The sequence below is a fragment of the Gopherus flavomarginatus genome, chromosome 5, assembly GCF_025201925.1.
Source record: "Gopherus flavomarginatus isolate rGopFla2 chromosome 5, rGopFla2.mat.asm, whole genome shotgun sequence".
Lineage (NCBI taxonomy): Eukaryota > Metazoa > Chordata > Testudines > Testudinidae > Gopherus > Gopherus flavomarginatus.
This window is the reverse complement of record NC_066621.1, coordinates 94,783,176-94,802,239: the sequence shown is the minus strand read 5'-3', so window position 1 is coordinate 94,802,239 and position 19,064 is coordinate 94,783,176. Positions and strand designations below refer to the sequence as shown.

Here is a 19,064-nt window from a genome sequence, read left to right as displayed (position 1 = left end):
CTGTAGTCACCTGTGCCATAGGACTGGACAGGAGAAGAAATATTCAGATTGGGATAAAGTGTCCCCAGAATTATTTCAACTCCTGGGGGGACGCAGTGTGAGAGGAGCTTCGCATTGTTCTCTGTCAACCTGCATAATCCACTGCCACATTCCTATAAGGCAAGAAGAGGGACAGAAAGCCCCTAGCCAACCAGATGACATGTTGAAAATGTCACACTGTGGATCTGCCATGACCCAGCTGTGGACACCAGCATCTCTGCAGCCTTTAGCTTTCAGGCCAGGAGGGGCAATATCCTAACTCTGGACAACAGAATCCATCTCTCACAGTGTGCCAAAAATTAATTGCCCAGCAGGGGCTAGTGAGACAGTAAGATGGATTAACAAAGATACCTATGGTTAGCACTGCTAAGCAATGGTGAAACATTGTCTGCTCTGTCATGTAAAACTTCAGGTAACTAATTCTGGGGCCCATTTTTAGGTTGCTGTTGCTTGAAGCCAAGAAGTGGTTCATTTATCAATCAGGAGTGGGTCCTATGGCTTTGGGAGTGGAACCATAGCATTAATGTGGCCAGTAGGAGACCTCAAAGCTCCTGAAGCCAATGAGAAATTTTGTTTGCTCAGAGCATCCATGCTGAGGGACAGCTTGGACTGGATGGAACATCAAAACAGTACCCCTAGTTCTGTGGCGATACACCCAGGAGGACAGGTTTTGGTACATTTGGTTTGATTCCCCTATATGGCTGGAGGGAGAGGTATGGAGAGCTAGCGTTTGTAACAACACTCTGGTCAGCATGTTGTGTGCCCCCATCTATACCTGATCCACAGAAGATGAGACTGTTACAGCCCTAGGCTACAGATCCATGCCCAAGCTGCAGAGACTCACACTTTTTGTTCTGGTGGTCCCTAATGCAATCCTCAGTGTCAGCCAAACAGAGGCCATCAGACAGGTAAGGGAAATACAGGAATTAAAAGCATCAGTGTCAAAAGGAGAAGGCACTGGTGTTGCTCACATGCCTGATGAACATGTTTCAGACAGCATAGGTAGCAGGAAACCCATTCCAGACACTGCAGGAAGATGGAGCAAACTAGCTGCTCTATGAAAGTTGCACGAATGGGCAGGCAAGAGGCAGAGGCCTCAAAACAATCAGCCCTGCTGGCATGGGATACTGAGAATTTTTATTCAAAAGCAGGAACATCCTAGGAAAATCCAGATGTCTAGTAATGTCACTTACGCTGTGGCAGATAGCAGGGCTGAGTGTTGCAGCTTCCCAGCATGGCTGGGGTCTGCGGCTGGCTGGCCTTGCATGTCTCAGGGGGGTAGAGTTTGGAATCGCCGTCAGCACAGATGACCTGGCGTTTTCGGATGCCTGAGTCGCAGCTCTTCGAACACTTGGGCAGAAAGATGAGGAGAGAGAGCAGGAAGACAGAACACAGTAACCCTATGAACCTGGCATGCTGACCAGGAACATGATTAGCAGCTGGCAAAACATGTCAAAGCATAGCCCATGACAGCCTGCTGAATGACGGTGTGACCAACATGGAAGTGTTGAACATGCCTAGAAGCAATTCAACTGTTACTGGGGTCCAACAGCCGTGCTAGGCACAGTCCTAAAGTCCCCCTTCTCTGTGGCCAGGTACCAAATTACAATGGGGCTGACAATGGAGAAACCAGGTTTGATGGTTGTGGTAGCATAGCTGACTGGCATTGGCACCTTTGCTAGGAAGTAAGGTGGGGGTGGCAAGGAGGGATTGGCAGCAGCCAGGAATGAAGGCAAGTTAGTCGGGGAATGGGGAGCAAGTATCTGTATAAAAACCATCTGCCCTAGCAAGAAACTTCTCGCCTTTAATCAGATACAGGACATCATTTTCAAAATTAAGCACTCAAACCAAGCACCCATTCCCTCATTTTGTTGGAATCCTACACATCAGACAGAACCAGATTAAGGTGTAAGGGCTCACCTAGCCTTGTTGAGACCCCATCTACATGGTGCCACGAACTGTGCTTAGCATCTTTTAAGCCAATCCAGGCTAACTCAGCTGGCACAGATGGGGCAAAATTGAGTTTGGGAAATTGCCTACTAGCTTTGGTGTTGATCCTGACCACAAGTCAGGCTAAACACAGTTTGGCCCTCTATCTAAATTTTAGGCAGACGACCCTCTGTTTAAACTGGGTTACCCTGAACCCTTTCAGAAACATACTTCAATTCACCAAACTTGATGTCCAGCCCAATAGAGATGGAGCCTACCTCATACTCCGTCTGTCACATTCAAATGGGTAGCTGTGATGTTGATAGTGGTGTCACAGAAATGGGAATAACAAAAGCAACAGGAGTGGATTGTTTCAGTGTATCAGCTGCATGCTGCCACAGTCAGGGCCGGTGCTACCATTTAGGCAGCCTAGGCAATCGCCTAGGGAGCCAGAATAAATGGTGGGTGCCGTTTTGCCGGAGGGGGCGGCAGGTGGCTCCGGTGGAGCTGCTGCAGTGGTGCCTGAGGAGGGTCCGGTGCTCTGCGGCTCCGGTGGAGCTGCCGCAGTCATGCCTGCGGACGGTCGGTGGACCGCCCTCAGGCATCACTGCGGCAGCTCCACCGGAGCTGCGGAGCACCGGACCCTCCGCAGGCACCACTGCGGCAGCTCCACCGGAGCCGCGGGACCAGCGCGCGGGGCGGCAAAATTGCCATGCGCCTAGGGCGCTCAAACCCCTAGCGCCAGTCCTGGCCACAGTCACTGAAACGTTAATCCTCCCTTGGGCTTGTTTTTGGAGCAGACACAAGCTGTGACAGTAAGCCATGGAGCTGATAACAAAGGAGTATGTGTTTCTGGCCTCAACAATCAACATGTGGACCGATTCACTTACAGCACAATATGTGAGAGAAACTGCATGAGCACAAGTTAATTGATTAAGTGAGCACCATGAGGAAACGACACTCACCAGGCCCCAGGCTCCAATGTGCCAACCAATTTTCTGGATGCAATTCTCCTTGCTGCAGGGCTGGCTGAGGAGTGGTTTAGGCTCTGTCAGGCAGGCAAAGTCTTGAGTCTGAGAGCCCAACTCAGTTCTGCAGGTGACAGTTCGGGTCTGAATGCCCTCTCCACAGCTAGCTGAGCACTGCAAGAAGGACCCTGATTGTTATAGGGAATGCAGTCAGGTACCTCCAAGTTTCCTGGCTCTGCTCCCAATTTCAAAATAGACATCAGCTTTGAAAATGTATAGTACGAACAACCACCGGAGAAGCAGCCTAACGCGTATGTTACTGGGATGCCATCGTTCTTAGGCTGTATAGGAGGCAGAGTTGCCTGACGGACAGGGCATTGACCTGGGACTTGGGCTCTATTCCTGACTCTATGACTAGCTTGCTAGATGACTTGGGCAAGTCATTTCACCTCTCAGTTTCTCCATTGATGAGGATACTGACCTTTGTAAAGTGCTTTGAGATCTACTGATGCAAAGTGATACACACAAGCTACAGGTTATTATGTTAGTGGCTCCTGCCAGAAATCAGCACAAGGTAAGGATTTCAGAGCAGGAAAGAGGACATGGGTTCTTGCATTCTCCAGATCCCAGGCCCAAAGACCTTGTCCCACTCAAGTGATCCACAGTCTGGCTCCTAATCTGTTTCTCCTGAGGACAGAGGGAGAAGAGGAACTCCCTGTTTTTTCACAGGGTGGGGCTGTGGGGTTGTGTTGTGATCACTATGCTAGAAATTACATTTTACATATATTTTTAGTGTTTTTCAATGCCACGTTCCTCTTTTAATTTCACTGTCATGATTCCTAGTATCCAAACCATTCTGGAATCTGTAGCAGTCACCATATTCATATATTTTTTTCTCCATCTTTCAGGACAAATGTAGAGTCCTGAATTTGTTTCAGGAATTGTAACGCCATGATGTTATGCCACACTGTCACATTAGATTGTTCAACATCTTCATTAATGATCTGGATGATGGGATAGATTGCACCATTAGCAAGTTTGTGGATGACACTAAGCTGGTGGAAGAAGTAGATATGCTGGAGGGTAGGGATAGGGTCCAGAGTGGCCTAGACAAATTGGTGGATTGGGCTAAAAGAAATCTGATGAGTTTCAACAAGGACAAATGCAGAGTCCTTCACTTAGGATGGAAGAATCTCATGAACTGCTACAGGCTGGGGATCGACTGGCTAAGTGGCAGTTCTGCAGAAAAGGACCTGGGGATTACAGTGGACGAGAAGCTGGATATGAGTCAACAGGGTGTCCTTGTTGCCAAGAAGGCTAACAGCATATTAGGCTGCATTATAGTAGAAGCATTGCCAGCAGATCGAGGGAAGTGATATTCCCCTCTATTTAGCACTGGTGAGGCCATATCTGGAGTATTGCATCCAGTTTTGCCTCCCGTCCCCCACTACAGAAAGGATGTGGACAAATTGGAGAGAGTCCAGCGGAGGGCAATGAAAATGATTGGGGGGCTGGGGCACATGACTTATGAAGAAAGGCAGGAGAACAGGTCTTATTTAGTCTGCAGAAGAGAAGAGAAGAGTGAGGGAGAATTTGATAGCAGCTTTCAACTACCTGAAAGGGGGTTCCAAAGAGATGGAATCAGGCTGTTCTTAGTGGTGGCAGATGACAGAACAAGGAGTAATGGTTGCAGTGGAGGAGGTCAAGGTTGGATTTAGGAAAAATTATTTCACTAGGAGGGTGGTGAAGCACTGGAATGGGTTACCTAGGGAGGTGGTTGAATCTCCATCCTTATAGGTTTTTAAGGCCCCGCTTGACAAAGCCCTGGCTAGGATGATTTAGTTGGGAATTGGTCCTGCTTTGAGCAGGGGATTGGACTAGATGACCTCCTGAGGTCTCTTCCAACCCTAATCTTCTATGATTCTATGGTGCTGTACCTTTTCAGGCAGTGCAATGTCTCAACACAGCAATACAAATGTTGCCAGGCTGTACTGCTGGACTGAATGTAAGTTCTGGAGAATAAATTTCAGCCCAGCACTGAAGATCGACTAGACAGGACTTAATAGGTGTCCTCCATCTCTCCCCTTTTTATGTTTCTAGGATTTCAAATGTCCTCCTCATTGGCTGGCCTGCATGTAAGTGGTTCAAAGACTGCCCCCTTGTGGAGACACAAATATACCCAGGCACCAACAATCCAACTTGCAATATCATGTATGGGCTGAACTCTGCCCAGACATACAGCTTAGTGCAATGCCTTTGTAGATCAAAGACCAAGGCAGATTTGGTCCTCCGTCTACACAGAGTATGTTCTACAAGTCCCTTTCTCTGCCCCATCTGCACAGGATCTAAGTCTGTTGCAGCCCTAGATGGATAACCTGTCTCTTTAGCTCAAGCTGTAGCATTTCACACTTCTAGCTCTGAAGGTCCCTGGTTCAATCCCTGGTGTGTTAGCTCAGAGGGTGGTTGTCAGATATGTACATTGCATTCAATGTGTGAACTCACCTCTGACCAGGGCCCTGTGCTCCACGTCGCACACTGTCGCATGTTGCAGGGCTGCGTGCTGCGAGGTTGCTCCACAAAGGCCATGCACTTGGCATCATCCACCACCCCAGGGGAGCCTTGTCCATCGTATGACATGCAGTAAACTGAGCGAGTTTGGGTACCTCCCCCGCAGGTGGCTGAGCAGGCTCCCCACTCCCCGGTTTTCCAGCTGTAGGTAACAGAAAGCCATCACAGAACCAATGAACAAAGAGGGCTAGCAAGGAAGTCTCTGTACTTAAGGCTTGCTGTATCACAGCTGGTGCCCAAAGGGCCAAGGTTAACCCTGAAATCCCCAGTTCAACTAGTTAGGGAAAAATCTCATTTTGTGTTGTGACATCAGCAACAGAGAGGAAGGAAGACACAAAGGGCCATCACAGCATGACAGGACATCACAGGGTCATATTTTACTCTTCCACTCAAGAAAATTGGTGAAGGTGGCAATTTGAGAGAGTGCATAATACCTGCATGTCCAGGAGGCAGCCATGAAACTAACAGTTGCCTACACAAGCTGACCATATATTAAGTGAATTTCACCATAACAGTCTGTGTGGAGCTGATCGCCATTATATTACCAGAGGCAGAAACTCAAATGTAGCTGGAATAAAGTTACAGGTGAGTTTAAACAGGAACAATTGCTGCATAGCATAGAAGGGCAATGGAGCAGCACTGTGGAACCAATCTGTGAGTGCAACCCACATGGCTTTCTGACTGCATGGGGACCTCTCAGGCCTGGTCTACTGTTAAAATTTAGAGTGATCTAGTCAGGGGTGTGAAAAATTCATACTGAGTGGCATAGTTAAGATGACCTAATCCCCAGTGTAGATGAGGCTAGGTCCCTGGAAGAATTCTTCCATTGACCTTGCTACCGCCCCTCAGGGAGGTGGATTACCTACATCAATGGAAAAACCATGTCCATCGATGTAGGAAGTGTCTACAGCTGTGCCTTTGCAGTGCCCATAGCGTAGCCATGCCCTTAGAGCACCACTTTTATTTATTCTAAAAGGAAGAGGGACAAAAGGCATCTCTCTATCACACTAGGTCCCTATCCATGAAAACATCACATACAGGACTGCACAACAGAAGACTAGCAACGCAATCAGCCCGACCACTTAAACTCCAGCCACAAGCTACAGTATAGAGACAAACCAAAACCCCATTCTGTCTCAAAGCCAATTCTTAAAGTGTGGGTGGTGACCCCTTGCTGGCGGTCAGTGGACAGCTTCCTTGTCACATGGTGCTGGCTTAGGTCCTTATTTCCAACGACTGACTTGCATTAAAAAAGGCTAAACATTCATTAGACAAACCCTTTGTCATGTAAGCAGTTGCAGTAGTTGTCACCAAGTTGGGAGAGGAGGGCTCCCCAAGATAATCCCACTGTTAGGATGAGGTCTACATTATGAAAGTTTGTAAACCCTTGCCCTAGCCCTTTCTACCCATGCTCCAACCCTGGGAACACAGATGAGCCTTGCAGCATGCCTTGAAGGGAGCCCCATGGACAACTGGTGCCTCCCCATACCGGGAGGCATGATCTAAAGGGAGGGCACGTGTCCCCCTGAACAACCACCCCTCCGTGCTCAACCCTGGGCCACCGTGCTCTCCCAGCTGCACATTACCTGCAGGAAGGGGGCGCTCTGTCCTCCCACTGTGCCTGGCCCCCCTGCATGTCCTGCTGCTCTCCCTGGCAAGAGGTAGCCTGGGCGGGGAGCAGAAGGGAGTCACTTCTAAAGCCACCTCTTCCTGGTTGCTGCCCTGCAGCCCGCCAGCTGCCTGAGAGAGCCTGGCTGGGGAGGTGGCTTCTGCTCCCTGCCCAGGCTCAGCCACCAGGGACCACAGCTGAGAGAGCTGGAAACGTGCTGGGGGGGGGGGGCCTCCAGCTCACTCATCCCCGATCCTTGGCACCCAAGCCCAGGCAGGGAGTGGAAGCAACCTCCCCAGCCAGGCTGTCTCAGGCAGCAACCAGCCCACCATGCTGTAGAGCAGTGTCCCAGAATCCGGAAGGGTTTGGTCCCTTCCACTTCCCAGCATCTGGAGAAATCTCCCATGATGTCACCCAGCCTCTTCTTCACCCCACCTCTTCCCACCCCATTCCACCCTCTCCCCTGCCTCTTCCTGCCCCCTACTCCTCCTTCTCCCCCGCAGCACCTCCTGCACACCGCCAAACAGTTGATCGTGGCAGGAGGGAGGTGCTGGGGGGATGGGGAGGAGCTGATTGGTGAGGCCCACCAGGGGCCTCCCTAGGGGAGGAGGGGCTTGCCGGTGGGTCCTCAGCACCCACTATTTTTTTTCCAAGGGTGCTCCAGCCCCAGAGCACTTACAACATTGGCGCCTATGCTTTTGGACCCCAGTGGAGCCCAAAGTCAGAGGCAGGGCCGCCCAGAGGATTCAGGGGGCCTGGGGTCTTTGGCGGCCCCTGCCGCAAAACTGCCACCAAAGACCCGGCACTTCAGCGGCGGGTCCTGGGGTGGAAGGACCCTCTGCTGCGGGTCTTTGGGGCACTTTGGTGGTGGGTCCTGGAGCCGAAGGACACCCGCCGCCAAATTGCCACCAAAGACCCGGAGAAAAGAAGCTCCAGGGGCCCGGGCCCCGCTAGAGTTTTCCAGGGCCCCTGGAGCGAGTGAAGAATCCCTCTCCAGAGGCCCCAAAAAACTCTCATGGGGGCCCCTGCGGGGCCTGGGGCTTGGGGCAAATTACCCCACTTGCCCTCCTCTCTGGGCGGCCCTGGTCAGAGGTAGGGGGTGCTCATGGAGAACTTCCTGCTGTCAGCTACCTTCCAGTTAATCAAGTGAGCTCCAGCTAAAACAGCTCCACTGATTAGTCAAGAGGGCAGATATAATCTTTGCCATCTCCTTCTACTTGTTCCCCCAGCCTGTCATCATCACCTTCATCTTAATCAGACTGAGTCCTCAGCCCATCCTCCTCATTAACTCCACTAAGGGTCCCATATATTTACTGAGCAAGAGAAGCGACACAATAGAATCCTGTACAAGAATGCCTTCAAGGTCAATGAGCAACTTCCCAATATAACTCTGGATTCTCTCAGCCAGGAAGGAACAGACACACTCAATTCCTACCTATGACTGAAGGTAGAGTGATCAGATGTCCTGATTTTATAGGAACAGTCCTGATTTTTGGGTCTCTTATATAGGCTCCTATTACCCTCACCTCTCCACCCCCGTCCTGATTTTTTAACACTTGTTGTTTGGTCATCCTAACTGTAGGCCAGTCATAAACAACTCACAGTCAACTGCAAATAAGGCAGTTGATAGATCTAATAGTATTAGTGTGGATACCTGATCATTCATTATCCATCAAGTTGTGTTTCTGTACCGTACACAAGTCTGCAACCAAACTGACAAGGGCCAAGGAGATCTGGGGCACCTAGATACTATAAGAGCATCTTGTTGCAACCTTTTCAGTTATCATACCCAAAAGAGGGAAGATTAAAATGGTTAAATAATTGCTCATATAGTTAATGTCAAGCAATGGTTTCTTTTGCAAAGGGCATATGCAAGTGTCCTTCAAAGCAGATGGCAACTTGTGCTCTTCAAAGGAGGCAATGACAATTTCACCAACAATGGACCTAGTTCTTCCCAAATGGCCTTTAGCAAACAGGAGGGACATGGAGCTAAGTCACAGACTGTGGTTAAAAATTCACTCAACACCTCCAGTACCTCAGTGAGTGCCACATGATGAAATCTGAGCAAAGATGACCTGGTGTTTGTTCCCCACAAGATATAATTCTGTGCTGCCATGAATTTAAATAACTCAGTCTAAATCTGCAAAATAACTAGAAATTCCCTCACAAAAAGAATCAGCAGCCAGGCACAGACTGTCACATTAATCAGGCTGCCAACCACACAAAAACTCACTGTTCAAGATTTTGCAGATGCTATAGTGGAGTTAAAAAACCAATTCTTCCTTTTCCCATAAAGCCACAGTATAATATGCTTAATAGGAAACAGGTTTAAAATAAACAAAAGAAACACACATACAACGCACAGTCAACCTGTGGAACTCCTTACCAGAGGATGTTGTGAAGGCCAAGACTATAACAGGGTTCAGAAAAGAACTAGATAAGTTCACGGAGGATAGGTCCATCAAGGGCTATTAGCCAGGATGGGCAGGGAGAGTGTCCCTAGCCTTTGTTTGCCAGAAGCTGGGAATAGGCAACAGGGGATGGATCACTTGATGATTATCTGTTCTGTTCACTCCCTCTGGGGCACCTGGCATTAGACACTGTCAGAAGACAGGATACTGGGCTAGATGGACTTTTGGTCTGACCCAGCATGGCTGCTCTTGTGTTAAAAGGTCTTTATGATAATTGGCCAAATTCAACCAGAGGCTTTTGCAACTGGTACTCAAGGCATCTTCTGCCTCACTTCTTTCATCATAGGCCATCTGTAAACCGAGGTGACCTGTGAGATTGAAGCCATGAAAAAAGATGCCTAAGGACCACCCTATTGACAGTAGAGGGCAATGTGGTGGTAAGTCCCACTCAGCCATTAGTAGAGTGGTCTGCTGGGAGGACAATTTTTCTCTTTTTTGCTTCCAGTGCCATGGTGGAGAGCCATATCATCACAGTAAACACTGCATCCAGGCACTTTTGTACCTGAACTGGAGCGCACACTGTTGGGAGAAGAGCTTCGGAGGAAACCTGAGGTTGCAACAAAAGGAAGTTTGGCATTCTGACTAGTTCTTAAATAATCTGATTCACTGCAGTCCTACCCCATTTCTGTTTCTATGAGTTTATCATCTTGACAAATTGAGCAAAATCTTCAAAAGCAGCCACCTTGCCCAAGGGAAATGGCAATACTTATTTCAGGGTCAGAAACAGAAAGATACAAAGAAGTGTCCCCTCCAACAGTCACATCAGAAGAACAAATAATCAGTAGGGCTCACCAGTGTCTGAGCAAAGCTTCCCTTTTTCTAGTACTCAGGACCCTCCACCATCATCTGTAGGGGGTGAGAATCAAAAGCAAAGCACCAGCCTAGACCATCACCAAGGATGAAAACACCCAGTGGGGTTCACCAAGCAACTAGATTTTCTAGGTGGGAAGTGGGCAGAGAATAGCGGAAGCTCTGCTTTCTATAATCTCTATCTCCTTCTTGTTACCTCTTCATTTGAGAGCTCCAGGCTCCGCTGTGGCTCCACACTCCCGGCAGATAGATGTAAGATATCCTTTATACACAGAACAAAGGTTTTAAAAGGACTTTAAGCAATATTTAGAATTCTAGAGCTACAGCTTATTGTGTAGGCAGAAATGTTCCCAGGTCTCCAGGTGCCCTCAAAACACAGGGGCTCCAACAGGCCTCACGCTAATTCCACTGGATATGCAAAGAGGTGACACCAGGGTGTCCCAGGGTGATAAAATGGTACATGCTACAGATACCCAAGTTGGAGCCATGTGGCAGCCAACTGTAAGTGCAATGGAAGGGGGAGCTTGACAGCCCAATAGGAGGAAGGATTGCAGGTCAGCCCTCTCAGAAAGGGCCAGGACCTGGGGAATGCAGCAAGTTAACTCCCTTCGCTCTTATATTTGCAGCTCTAAGTGAAGGGAAGAATGAACACTAATTAATCCTTCTCCTTCCCCTACTTCGGCTAGGATAATATCTCCAGCAACTCTATCTAGGCAAAGTGAGAGCCCCTGGTTTTGGACACAGACTCAGGCCATGTAGATCCATTCCTTATGGGCACAGAAATCCATTCTCACATCTTGGATAAAACATTTCAAAAGTGCCTAAGGCTACTTCTACACTACAGCAGGATTGACGCTCTGAGAGCGATCCACGGAGATCAATTTAGCGGGTCAAGCAAAGACCTGCCAAATCAACAGCAGATCGCTCTCCAGTCGACCCCTGTACTCTACCCCCAATGAGAAGAGTAAGGTAAGTTGACAGAAGAGTTTCTCCCATCGACCCCTTGTGGTACAGACCTAAGTTATTCATGTAGTTGGAGTTGCGTAGCGTAGGTCGACTTACCGCAGTAGTGTAGACATAGCCTAAGTAACTTAGCAGCCTATATCCCACTTTCTAAAGTGACTAAGGCACTAAATCCCATTGACCACTGTTCTGCCAGTCACAGCTCAGGTATCACCTACCCCTGGGTGCTCTAGAGACATTTGTTTCCACTGACATGTGAAGTGTATGTGTTTTTCATCAGCTTCAGACTGGGCCGGCAGTGGGGGAAGCTGAAGGCAATCAGCATTCTTTTTCCTGGTTCTCAAGATACTTCACAAAGGGGTTGAAGAATCCAGAGAGGTGGAAAACGAAAGTCTCACCGTTTTGTCTGAGGACAGGCTTGAAGACCACATGTCCGGTTATTGGCTGGCTTTGGTTTGTCCCTGCACATATAGTCTGGATAGGCTTCATTGTCTATGGTGCAGAACACCAGGCGTGATTGGTAACCTAAAGGAGAAGAGGAAAAGAATATTCTGGTCAAAGTGGCCCCTCCATAAAAGGGATTTAAATGCAATGGTTTGGGGAATGGCACATTTCTGAGGTAGTCTGGAGCCCTCACAGCATCTGCAGGCTGCCGAGAGAACTGGGCCAGGTGCACCTCCAGGAGTCTCTATACAATCTGTTCCCCCATAAATTGTCCAGTGGTTAGGGCAGTAGCCTAGGACCTGAGAGACCTGGGTTCAATTCCCTGCTTCTCCATGGACTCTCTGTGTCTCAGCTCCCCAACTGTAAAATGTGGATCTTAGTATTATCCTACTCCAGGGTGGTGTTGGGAGGATAAACACACGAACAATTGTGAGGTGCTCAAATACTCTGGTGAAAGATGCTGTAGAAGTACCTACCCTAGATAGCGGCTGGGCCCACTGGAAGGGTAAGAGAGACCCAGAAGGAATTTTCCTTTAGCTCAGGTGGCGGTGCCCTGTGTTTTGGAAGTTGAAGAACCAGGATTCTAATCCTGGCTCCTGAGTGGTGTTCCCGGCCAAACATAATTTATCTAGTAATTGTGTCTGTTTTCTGCAACACATGGACTTGTTACAATAGCAGAGCTGAGGGTCAGCCCAATGAGGCTGGGTTTAAGCCAGGATGAAAGTGGATCAGCCCCTGGGGAAAGGGGCAACTCTGCATCCCTATTCCAGGATTATAACAGCAGGTGAGGTGATGTCACCTTCTACAGAGGCATCCTTGAACTCATATTATGGGCAAGAGTGGTAAGTCACTGCAGCAGCCACTAGCAAAGAAGGTGAGAAAGGGCAGGCAGGAGCTCAGCATACTGTGAAACTGGTTTTCATTGAGAATCCATGAGTGTGTTAATGTGTACATAGCGTGACCACAGGGGAGCTCTGGCAGCCTCTCTGCTGGATGGATGCTCCATATGGAGGCACTAGCGGTGGCAGGCTGAGTCACATGGGGGTGGAGCAGCAAGGAGCTGGGCTTGGTGAGGATGTGTTTTGGGTGGCTCGAGCAGGCAAAACTGTGTGTAAAGGGCTGAAGTTAAACCAAAGAAAACTTAGGCTGCCTGTCAGAAAGAAATCCTTGGCAAAGAGATCTATTGGTCTGGAAAACTGTCCCCAAGGGAAGCAGTGGGAGCACCATCACTCAGGACATAGAAAACTAGACTGGACAAAGCATTGAAAACAGAAAGCAGGGAACAATCCTGAAGTGACCCCCAGCCTGGCCTCTGATTCACAGACCCTTCATAGCCTACTGCAGCTGCCAATGCTCCTTAATCTCTCTGTGGGACAGCCCTGGGGAAGGGGCCGCTGACAGCTTTTCAGATGGCAGTACATAGTGTCTTCCCTTTTGGATACTGGCTGTGCATTGGGTACTGTCTGCCACTGGTGAGGGTGCCCCCAACCCTCTCACCTCCACCGCACTCCGAGCTGCAATCACTCCAAGAGCCATAGCTCCAGCTGTAGCCCGAGCTGTACCCTTGCATGGGCAGGTAGTATTCATACAGCACCCCCTGGTTTGGCTCCTGGCTGATGAGCTGCAAAGGAAAGAGAATGAAGTAAGAGCCAGAAAACAAAACAGTATTTTCTCTCTCCTGGCCACGCTTTCCGTCCTTATCTCAGGATCCATGCAAGGTAAACTCCTCCTTCTGCTCCTTGCACCCCCTGTTCATTGGCCATTTATTTTCTGTGCTTTGTGTCCTCCCTAATACATCTTAGACTCTAAGACTTAGAGCACTTTTTCCAGGGAAGAGAGAGCATGCATCTTTCTCAGAGCTGGTTGATTGTGCTGATCCTCTAATAGGCAGCAGGTGGTATCCTGGGCTGGCCTTACGCATAAGCATAATGAATAGCTACTTGGGTGCCCCCATCCTATACCAGATCTTTAAATCGTGAGCTTCCCCTATTATCTTCTTTAGCTTCTTTACCAGAAAGAAGAGACAGCTAGTCACTAGCAGGTCTCCTCCTGCTGCCTCTCTGGCAACAGAACCAGAGCAGACAGTGGTGTGAACATGGCTTGATAGTTCCCCTTCTTACAGGGGAAGGCCCCACAGATCATAAGGCTGGCCCTGGTGATCTCCCTGCTCACTGGGCTCAGTATAGGTGTATCACCTCCCCTGCCATCTTCTGACATTATCCTGTAGAAACCAAGCACATCATCTCTGCAAAATGTGACGTGCAGCCCAAGACCTACAAACAGAGCAGGACGATATTAAGAGAGGATAAACACAGCTGCTTACCTCAATGACTAAGGGCTCAGTGGTGGGACCCCTGGAGTGAAGCAGCTCAGGGGCCAGGTCCCCTTCAGAGCCTCTATCGTAGTGCATAACTGTGCTAGCGATATGCAGGTCTCGGCTGAAGTCAATCGTCCAGTGCCCATTCAGATAATATTCCCCCTGCACATTCTTGATGGCTGGACAAAGCCACAGGGCACAAGAGAGGAGGTGGGGGATGAATGATTTGGAAGATCCACTATTCACATGATACGCTGACACCACTTCAACCAGATGCCATATAACATGGCTTTACACTCTGCTCTAGATCTCACAGGACATCAGCAACTCACAAAGCCCTCAGTTCAACAGCTTGAAACCCAGCTTCCTCACACAAGCACCACAACCTTCCTAAAAGCTGAGAGTAACTGCTGGGCTAACATACCAGTGTCCATTAGACAGTGGCAACGGCTGCATCAAACATGGTAACTCACGGGAAACGAATGCCCTCTTGTGTTCAGTACCTTCTGCACTGGAGATAAACAGCTGTGTTTCCCTTCGGTGTTTGTTTTCAATAAATGCCAAGTCAAATCAAGTCCCTGTAGGAAATCATTATCCTGTGACAACATTCTAGCCCCACTGATGCTCCCTACTGTCTTGCTCAGGCTCTCTGCTTTTCTGCACTGTGAGCCTTTTTCACTGCATGGTCCAACTTTTTGCCACAGATTCCATTCCAGCCCTTGCTGTACTTTCCATTCCTCATCTGATTATTGCATGTTCTGTTTGGTAGGCAAAGGTGTTTGTGTTGCAATGTGGCATAGAACATTTTGACACCATAATGAAAACCCTGCCATGTTTGTACTGTACAAGAGCATGTCAGGAGTCCATCCATAGAACATAGGGAAGATAGGGCCTAATGTACAAGGAACTGGCCAGCCCAGAAGAGGCCTGTGTGCTGAGAGCCCATCCTGAAAGCAGAGGTGGCAGAAGTTTGGATTTGACTTTACCAAGCTTTGTGGCAAACAGATAAATCCCAACCCAAACTTTGCCATGTTTGCCAGACTCTTAGAAGTTCCAGGCAGAAGGTTTAAATAGGGCTTGGTCTTTTTATCCTCACATATGTAGAGTCACAGTAGTGGTGCTGGGCCAAGTCCGAGTCCCAGGTCTGAGCACCCCTAGTTCTCCAATGGTGTTCAATATCCAAACCTGGATTTAGAATTGAACTTTGTGCCCAGCTCCTCCCTTTGCAGGGGGCAGGCCCAAGCTTCAGCCCCACATGCCCCTGAAATCCGGTGTGTTTGAAAGTCAGAATAGAATTTTGTGGCTTGAGTCCATTTTTCTGGTGTCGTAATACATTCATTACAATGTCTGTCTTACCCAGGAAGTTCCTGCTGGGCATAACTTCCTTAATGCGGAGGCTTGTGGCTCCCATGGGAATGATGAAGATTTGATTGTAACCTGAAGAAAATGAAGGAAGTTGGTCAAGGTACTGACAGACAGTGATGGAGGATGTGAGAGGCTCACCTATGTGTGTGGGAGCTGTGCCCAACTGCACTAGTGGCTGCATGGATGAGTTTGGAGATAACTGGAAAGAACTCAATCCAGCTGTTGCAGCTTCTTTGATTTTAGGATGGCTGCACCCAGATTTGTTTCACTCATGGTTTAGTCCACCCACTTCATGGCTAAAATACATCTGAGAGCAGCGTTATCAGAGCATCGCACCCTGAAAACAATATGGTCAGGGGCCTGTTTGGGCTTCCATTATAAACCCTAATTTTCAGTGTTTCCTATCTCTGACATTTCAAAATGCATCAGATTGCAACTCCGCAGACAAAGATTCATCCCAGTGCAATCATTAGGCTGAAGAAGTAGTTCAGAGCCAGATAAATGTGGGAGAGCCAGCTTCCAAGTCCTGGTCTCAGTCTCCCACTCCTTTGAAAGGTTCTGCAGACCTTGGGTAACCAGCTCCATTGCAAAGAGCACTTCCAGCAGGCATGCTCTGAGGGATAGTTTAATGGAGTGTCTCTTGTCTAGAAGAGTTGTGGCATCTACAAGAGAGGGGGAGCAGGAGAACCTTAGGGCTGCAGTGGGAAATAGGAGGGGACCCCCACATAGAGGTGATCACTATGTTTTCTAGCTCTAGCCTACTGTATGGGTGGGTTGGGTGAGTGCACTGGTCTAATGGCTCCAGTAAACAGAAAGAGCAGATAAATCCACCAGCTTCATGCGAAGGGTCAAAATGAGGCTAGGCTTACTCTGTCCTTCTCCCCTGTTCACCCTTCTAGAAAATCCACTACTACTGTACCTTTGGGGAGGCTGAGCACATCAAAAGTACCCTTCACCTCGTAACAGGCCCTGCCATCCCCTCCACACTGCAGGCACTTATCTTCCTTCTTGGCAGAATTGAGCATGTTGTCACAGCCGACAGCCTGTCAGAAAACAATGGCATTAATGTGCTGAAACCAAAACCAGAGCATGGGGTGGGATGGAGAAAGAAAAGGCCAGGGCCTAGACTGATCACTAGGAGGAGGATAAACTAGATAGCTCCGGGGTGCAGTAGAAAGGGTGGGTGACTGGGCTGGTGGTTAACTCTCCCCAGGAGTCCACAGAAACGTATGTACATGCGCCCCACTCTCCCTTCAGTTCCCTAGAAACCAAATGCATTTGCTGTGTTGTTGGGTGACAAGGGCATTGTTTGGGAAGTGCTGGATAGGACAAAGGGAAATGCCAAGAAGACTGACATACACCCACTCTCTCTCACAGAAAAGGGATGAGGTGGTAGGATGACTTACTTGGCAGACCCCCTCGACACAAACATCCCGTTTGCCTGGCTCACAGGGTGTCCCATCAGTCACTGCTTCCTTGTGCCTGTAGTAGAAGTTCTCTCCCTTGGGAATACAGTTTAACTCGCATTTATTGGGAGCTGGAAGGGAAGAAAATAGCAGGTGTCATGTGACATGGTTAATCCCTTACAAACACACCATGAGCCTGAACCTGAAATGTAGGATTAGGCCCTGAGGAGTGGATTGCTATTAACATTAATGACTGGTTCCTGCAGAATGCATTCCCATGTAGTACGAGGCTTTTCGGAGAGACTGAACAAATGTTAAGACAGAAGAACAGCAGTAACATATCAACAAAGAATGAAATTCTTCAAGTAAGCTTAAAAAACCCCAATAACTCAGAGCTGGCTGGGTGAATATGGAAGACAGTAGAGTCCAGTGGGTAGAGCAGAGAGCTAGGACTTCTGATTTCTATTCCTGCTTCTGCACTTGGTTCTCTGAGTGTCCTTGAGCAAACCACATGTAGCAAGATTTTTGGCAGCAAACATGAAGAGCTTGGATTTTGGGGGATCCAATCTGAGATACCTTTTGCCTGATTATCAAAGATGTTGAACAGCTGCTGGAGCTATAGATTTCTGTGCCTTGAAGGCAGCCCTTGCCAGAGATCTTATGCAATTTTTCTGGAAGATGATCCATTCCAACAGACACCTATAGCTGTTCCAGAAGAGGACCCCTCCGAACAGACACCTATGCATTTAGGACTCTTTCCAGACAGAGACCCCCTACTTTCAGGAAAAGCCAAATACCCCCAAATCAAACAAGTTTAAAACCTTGTATTCATTACCTCCATAATAAGGCAGCCACTTGTATCTCTTTCCTTGGAATTCTGTCCCATCAAACTCAGCACACTGTTCTGCTCGGAAGTCTCTGGAGCCCTCAGGGCAGCTCTGTGGGGGAAGAGAGGACCCAGTCGCATAACGTTTTCACAGGCAGGATGGAGGTAAAGGAAAGGATCTCACTGGGGTGTGTTCCTCACAGTTTCCTCACAGACTGGCAATGACAAAGTCACTCCTGAATGCAGCTCTGACACATGACAGCGCGTTAAGCTGTCTCCAGGTCAGGCCAGCTTCATTCTTCTCTTAAAGCAGGTGATTAGGGAACTGCCTCTTCCCAGAGAGAAGGTCTTTGGATGGCTACCAAGCTATAACCATGAACATCAACAGTATGAGTGCTCCCTGATTTCTTTCCATGGCATTGTCCATAATAAACCAGACCCGCCTCATAGTCAAAGAATTCAGACCCAGAGCCCTAAACCTTTTCTCATATTGTCTTCCTGCTCTCTCTGCTCCCCACAGTCTCTCAAATGCAACCTTGATGCTCTGTATGTGTTGGGAATCTCTGAATAGGCTCTGGATAGTAGAAGGAATTCTCAGTGTAGTGAGCAGATACTGGGGTTTTCAGAAAACTGAGGGTGAGATAATTGTATTTACATTAATAGCTACATGCTGCAATCACCAAACAGAGTTGGTATGTGCCCAGAATCTATTGCACAAGGGCACAAATTCTAGCCTGGGGCCTAGTCACCTGTGAGCGTCCCCAAGCAAACAGTGTTCACCAGCAATACTGGCTCTGGTGCTCCTGGGAGGAGAAGAATCCCATTGGCACTGAGTGGGCTCAGCACACGGCTTCTGAAGAAAATTAAGCTCCTTCAGGAGAGGAAGCAGCAGGGAGAGAATATACTGAGCACTGTACCTGAATATTGCACAAGTGATAGTTTCGAGTTGGTCCAATACAGTTAGACCCACCATCTGTCCTGAAAGACAGAGAAACAACGTGAAGTAGTTCTGAAGAGATTGTAAATATCATCCCCATTGCTATTTATTAATAATCTCCCAGGTAACACAGTGAATTTATCAGCACACAGCATGCAGCACTAAGACACGTTCCCTGTCCCAAAGAGCTAACAACTTAAGATAGCCCATTTCTTTCCTACAGTACTGAACCTGGCATCTTTCAGCACATTCTCTTGCTGTAATCTTGTTATAGATACAGGTAGTATATACACTATGTATTGTCACAGGGTGGTTTTTAAATTTTCTGGGGGCAACATTTTTTCCCCACCAATTAATGCAGGCAGTTTTTTTTATTCTTTGTCAGGCTTTTTATTAACACAAAGCTTGATGT

The 19,064-nt window shown here is 48.4% G+C and overlaps 1 protein-coding gene across 1 annotated transcript in view; it reads right to left on the bottom strand.

The window, feature by feature from the left end:
* The window catches only part of PAPLN (papilin, proteoglycan like sulfated glycoprotein), a 65,657-nt gene that overhangs the window by 21,242 nt on the left and 25,351 nt on the right, over nt 1-19,064 (bottom strand). The window contains exons 4-15 of the mRNA XM_050957125.1: nt 18,633-18,693; nt 17,725-17,827; nt 16,890-17,020; nt 16,403-16,526; nt 15,475-15,555; nt 14,125-14,297; nt 13,299-13,422; nt 11,756-11,882; nt 10,591-10,656; nt 5,439-5,646; nt 2,934-3,110; nt 1,233-1,389 (exon numbers count right to left, since the gene is read on the bottom strand). Coding sequence (XP_050813082.1) covers nt 1,233-1,389; nt 2,934-3,110; nt 5,439-5,646; nt 10,591-10,656; nt 11,756-11,882; nt 13,299-13,422; nt 14,125-14,297; nt 15,475-15,555; nt 16,403-16,526; nt 16,890-17,020; nt 17,725-17,827; nt 18,633-18,693 — 1,532 coding nt within the window. The remainder of the gene's footprint in view (nt 1-1,232; nt 1,390-2,933; nt 3,111-5,438; nt 5,647-10,590; nt 10,657-11,755; nt 11,883-13,298; nt 13,423-14,124; nt 14,298-15,474; nt 15,556-16,402; nt 16,527-16,889; nt 17,021-17,724; nt 17,828-18,632; nt 18,694-19,064) is intronic.